General features: G+C 30.4%; 1 protein-coding gene across 1 annotated transcript; it reads left to right on the forward strand.

Annotated features, from left to right (window-relative positions):
* Positions 1-5404: 5404 nt before the first annotated feature.
* LOC150027777 (non-specific lipid-transfer protein 2-like) lies at positions 5405-5978 on the forward strand. Its single transcript, XM_090301605.1, has one exon. It carries the CDS (start codon positions 5493-5495, stop codon positions 5772-5774), a length of 282 nt encoding a protein of 93 aa, XP_090157731.1. The 5' UTR covers positions 5405-5492; the 3' UTR covers positions 5775-5978.

Raw genomic sequence — 5978 nt, forward strand, 5'->3', positions numbered from 1 at the left:
GCCACTTCCTTCTCCTTTTATAACCACAACTGATCATGAATCATGTACAATAGAGGAGGGACCAACAATGTGACTATCCATGAGCATATTTGGGAATCAGTATCTTCAACATTCACTCCAATGAATTCAATATCATCACAAAACATACGTTACCAAATTAAATCTTGTGCAAAACTATTTCACAAGTTCTGACAGATTGATGATTTAGTGTACACATTAATCTTGCCAAACACTTCATTAGTTTATTTGGCATGCACATGATCCAAAATAATGCTTTCTTTTGTTCTTTACTGTCAGCATTCATTCATCTACTTGCAGTGAGTGGATCCGAGAAGCTCATACCCACTGAATCCAATGCAAGTAGGGTGTTAAGCATCATATACTGGAATCTGGATACAGTTAATTATTTAAGATTGCATGCAATCTTTGTTAAGTATCACCATTATAGTATTGATATTTGTTCATGTATAGTTTAGTTAGCTAGTTAGACACATAACATTAATATATTTGTTCATGGATCTTTCATAATATCAAACAATTCAATGAGATATTTTCATGAAAATGCTACTCTGACTCTTGGAACTCAGATATTTGAGACCTCATCAATTTGGGTCACTTGCATGTCTTCTCACTTTTCACATAATCTTAACCCTCAAAAAAGTAATTTTTCATCAAGGTAAATCCTAAAATGGAAATTGTGCCACAACTCATCAAATTCTGGACCAGTAGATTCAGAAGGGCACCTCATCATATACTTGGTTGGTCAGACACTGTGCATCATCATGTTTGTCCTAACTGACCCTCCTTACTGAATCCTACAGGGCTACATGTGTCCATGAAGAGGCTAATTACAAATTTTAATTTCTACTCCATCTTGCATGCAGTTTTTCATTTCTTGTTACAGAATTATATATAATCAACATAATTTTTCTTTCTTTTGAGCAAAAGCTAACAGTTGCAATTGTCTACTTTCCAACACTTATTCTGCATTCCATTTTTTCACAGTTTACACCAGTAGCTGTTTGAAATTATAATACTTAAAGGGGGTGCAACATGTTGGAGTGCATGAGCATCCCTATCTTTTCCATATGATTAGCATAGTCTCCTTATGACTAGGCAAGAACTAGTTGATGCTGAATCTATGCTCTTTACAAGATGCATAGCTAATATTCGTTTGGATTTTAGTTTGAAAATGACTCCTTACAACGAATTTCCAAATAATGATTTGTATTTGGAATGAGGCCAACCCAATTATAGTGGTGCAACATCATGCATGGTTTTAGAATATCAACTTGGAGAAATTGGCTAGACCTATATTGGGACCTTCTTTGCTAATATCTTGCAAGTAGCCATAAGAACTCAGTATATTCCAAAAAAGGGCCAACTAATAAATAACAGTGAGAAAATAATGGTTCATCTTTCATATTATGAATATTAATATTCGTCATTCCAAAACCTTTGTAAGTTGCACCAACCTGGTCCTCTCAGTAGTACAATTAATGTATACGGATTCTTCTCTTTATTGGAAGGAAAATCCGTTTCAGTGTTGATTTCGTGTCTTTCTGGTTAAAATTCTTTCCACTGCTAAAGGGAAAAACAAATATTCCTTCACCAAATATCTCTGCTTTTTGAACCAACTAGTGTAACAATTATGATTGGCTCTAAGCTATGTTCAAACATCTCTTGGAGAGCTCCATCAGACAATTAAACGTCTAATGAAAAAGAAAAATAGTGTCTACTAGTGGTGTGACAGACTTTTTTATAAAAAATTTCATGTAGGCGTATGACTACTTTTTTCTATAAGAGTCTAGTTTCGATCCAGGAACAGTACAGACATTTATTAAACTCTTGGTTTAGGTTTTATATATAGAAACTTTTATGAGTATAGATGGTATAGTTATAGAACCTTCCAATATTAATAAAATGATTTGTTTCAATTTTGTTCTTATATTTTCTTGATTGTTATTGTTGAAAACCAAACAATTGGCATTATTTGTAGGGACAAGAAAAAGAAAGTCAAGATGTTGACATGGCCACCAAGTTTGACATCGAGAAGTTTTTCAGGGAAATTAACTTTGGATTGGGAAGAATCTAAGATAGAAGTCATCTTGATATAACAATGTTGTATTGATGCTTTGAAGGTTGATGTGAACATCTCAATGCCTATGTCTCAGAAGGAGAAGGCTGGCATGATCCACAAAGCCAAGAGCATAAAAAATTATGTCTTAGTGACAAGGCACAGAGGGAAGTTGTTAATGAAAAAACTATCGTGACAATGTGGGTGAAACTTGAGTCATTGTATATGATTAAGTCCGTGGCACAGAAACCATGTTTGAAGCAACAATTATATTCGTTTAGGATAACCGAGTCAAGAACAATGGAGGAGGAGCTAGCGAATTTCAACAAGATTATGGATTACTTGGAGAACATTAAAGTGAAGCTTGAGAATGAGAATGAAGTTTTACTTTTTCTTAACGTCTTACCAAAGACGTATGAATATTTTAAAGACGCTTTATTATTTGGGAAGATCAGACCATTACTCTTGAGGAAGTGAAAACCTCAATAAGGACTAAGGAGCTTCATTGGGATGCATGAGTTATAAAAGGTGGTTGGAAGGTTTAAGATGCATGAATTTGAGCTTGTGGGAGCACCTTTAGGACACCTCAATTACCCAAACTCCTAGTACACAGGAATGTAGGAGAAAGATGAAGACTACTCCATAAGCTAATGGAGTTATTCAAATTCTTCCTTAAATTCAATGAATGAACTATAAAACAAAGGACAAGATGGACATTTAAAAAAAGGAGGTGCTGAAAGAGAGGTCCAAGATAGAATTTATTTTATTTAAATCAATTTTTAAATATTATATAAAACGGGTTTCTAAATTAATTTTAATAATGTGTTTTATATTAAAACATGTATTACAGTAAAAGAAAACAATTTGAAAAAGTAGGAATTTGAGCACATTTTTTTTGTCTCCTTATAACATACAATTTTATCACAACTATTTTATATTATAAACCAATTTCTTAAATACTCGTAAATTTTTTCACTCTAATTTAAGGTTTCTCAAATTAATTACTTTATAAACTTCTATGCTGTCTCATTCCTATTTATCTTAAATTTCACTAATTTATACTTTCAAATTCGTTTTGTTATATAGTGACTTTCAAAATAGTTCAAAACAGTTAACGTTATGTATATGTTTTTACATTAATGACACATGCATTATACACACATATATTTATTAATTAATTAATTTATTTATATCTTTCAAAATCTATATTAATAAAAAATACTTGTTATAAAGACATCTATTGAAAGATTATGCTCAAGTTAGCCCGAAAAATAATTCAAGAATCATTTGAAGGAGAAAGTTTTTTTACTCGTACCAATAAAATGAATTAGTTGTAACTTGTAAGAGTAACTTAGTGTATGCTCAGATTAAAGTTGGAAAAGTTCAAAAGTTTTAGTACTCGAAAGTAAAAAAAAATAGTTCTTCATTTGTTATGTTGGAATAACTTATTGTACTTTGAAATCTATAAAATTAGTTTTGAAACTTTAATAGCTAAATTGTGTACAAGTTTGAAATGGTGTTTGATAATGGCAATATTTTGTGCGTGCCACACAAAATCTATGGTTGATGTGATTGTGTTCTTCTAATGTTAAAACATGGGTGAGTTCAGTGTTTAAGAATGTTATCCCAGAAAGAGGTTTTCGGTGTGATTTGAATTTTCTTTGCCCTTATTGCATGCCTAGTAAACATGTTCTGTTCCAATTGATGTGACAATGATTTCAATAAACTAGATCCAGGTTGATCTCAACCACTAGTTAGTTTTAGATGTTGAATAATATATGTGGATTTTAAATTTAACTTAATCTTATAAAATTGATTTATAATAAAGTAAAATTTGTATCCACTTATATGTTATGAAATGTCTTTATTTCATGTAGATATTCAACATATTCTTTCCACTTCGAGACCTATTAAGTCAACTTGTGCGTAAAATTATAACTTGTGGATGGTTCAATAACAGTTTAATAACAAGTGACATGATAAGTTTAACAAATTCTTATTGAAATATGTTTTGAATGACTCTAATACATGAACTATAAGTTTAACTAAACCTTATAAAATCGGTTTATAATAAGATATTTGCATCCACTTATACTAAGAAATAATCACTTTTAAATTCAAATTCAAATTATATCAATACTGAATATATATATATTTATATATATATATATAATATAGATAGTAATTTATTAAATTTAGGTCCCTTCTTATTAGTATGACAAATAAAATCATATTTGTTATAATTGTCTAAATTCATTTCAGCTTTATATTCATATATCTCTATAATTTTTTCTATTTTAAATTATTTTACTTTTTTTTACTTTTTGATCCTATATTTCAAAAGTTGTACAATTACAATTTCTTAATTATTATTTAAATTAAAAAGAATAAGATGTGCCTTCTTTTAATGTTAAATTTTTTATAACTTTTTTTTTCTTTGTTATGATTTTTCTTTTTTCTAAACAAAATATTTAGATACATATGATTACTACAGCTGAGTGTGTCCATTTAAACTTGCAAATGCACTAACCCACATTACAATAAAAGTCTACACCTGCATTTTATACAAACTTCAATTTTAATAAATCGTATATTGAGGCACCAACAAAAATATAATTAGTTCTTTTTTTAATATACTTCAAATACACTTTTAATTTTTTTTCTAAATTAAACTAAAATCAAATGCAAAATACATTAAATATTAAATTATATAATAAAATATAATTTTTTTTACTGCTTTCTTACAAACTACTTATATTATTAAAAAATAATTTTAATTCTAACTTAACCTTATTATTCAATAATTTATAAAATGATATTTGCACTCATATTTATATATAAAATATTTTTATCTGGATTTTCACCATGTATGAAAATTCTAATTTAATTTGTGATAACTCTTTATTTCTCATTTCACCAATTTTCAGTTGGTCAAAAAGTTTTCCCTACTAAACAATAAATTCCAATAATTGTCATGCCAACATTTTCCTTCTTACCAGAAACAATCACTTGCAAAATCAACTCCTTTAGTTTAGTTAAGATCAGTCTTTCAAAATATTAAGATTCATTTCAAAGATTACTTCTACGACACAATTTCTCTACATTCAAACTAAAACTGAAAGTCTTGATACACAATAAATAAGATTACTTATGAACAAAATTATACATTGAAAGAGACTCAAACTGCAGAATTGTCAACATCTTTAGCAGTGGTTCCCTGTGAAGACTGAGACATGTTGCAGTAATGTGTTGTGAAATGTGAACTGTGACAGTAGTGGGGCCCTGCATAGTTTACCTCTCAGTTCACCCAATGGACCATAAAAACCCTCCATCATCAGAAACATAGCAGATTTTATAACACAACATAACATAGCAGATTCAACTGAGAAACAAGTGAGAAACAAGTGAGAAAGAGATGAAGAAGGTGTTTTTTCTTGCAATTGTGGTGGTGGCAGTGGTGGTGATGGAGGTGAGTCCAAAGGCAGAGGGTTTGAATTGTAGCCCTGTGGAGCTGAGTCCTTGTTTGGGGGCAATAACTTCCTCATCTCCACCATCAAGCACCTGCTGCCAGAAAGTGAGGGAACAAAGGCCATGTCTCTGTGATTACCTCAAAAATCCAAGTCTCAAGAACTATGTCAACTCTCCTGGTTCCAGAAGGGTTGCTAGCTCTTGTGGGGTTCCCTTCCCAACTTGTTAGGCACCTTCATGTTCATCATCATCTTTGCTTCGTATACTATACTATACTGTATAATAGTATAGTATAATAATACCATGTAATGTACTGTAATAAACCCTCTCTGTTTGAGGATGTTTCTGAGTGCATGTTAGCTTTGACAAATTAAGATCATTATGTGTATGAATGAGATGTTTGAAGAAGTTAATGGAATATATTTGGTGTGTA

This window comes from Phaseolus vulgaris, chromosome 4, assembly GCF_051622355.1.
Source record: "Phaseolus vulgaris cultivar YP4 chromosome 4, ASM5162235v1, whole genome shotgun sequence".
Taxonomy (NCBI): domain Eukaryota; kingdom Viridiplantae; phylum Streptophyta; class Magnoliopsida; order Fabales; family Fabaceae; genus Phaseolus; species Phaseolus vulgaris.

Bases quoted from the DNA above. Each gene is read 5' to 3' on its own strand.
- LOC150027777 (XM_090301605.1), top strand. From the start codon at position 5,493: ATGAAGAAGGTGTTTTTTCTTGCAATTGTGGTGGTGGCAGTGGTGGTG.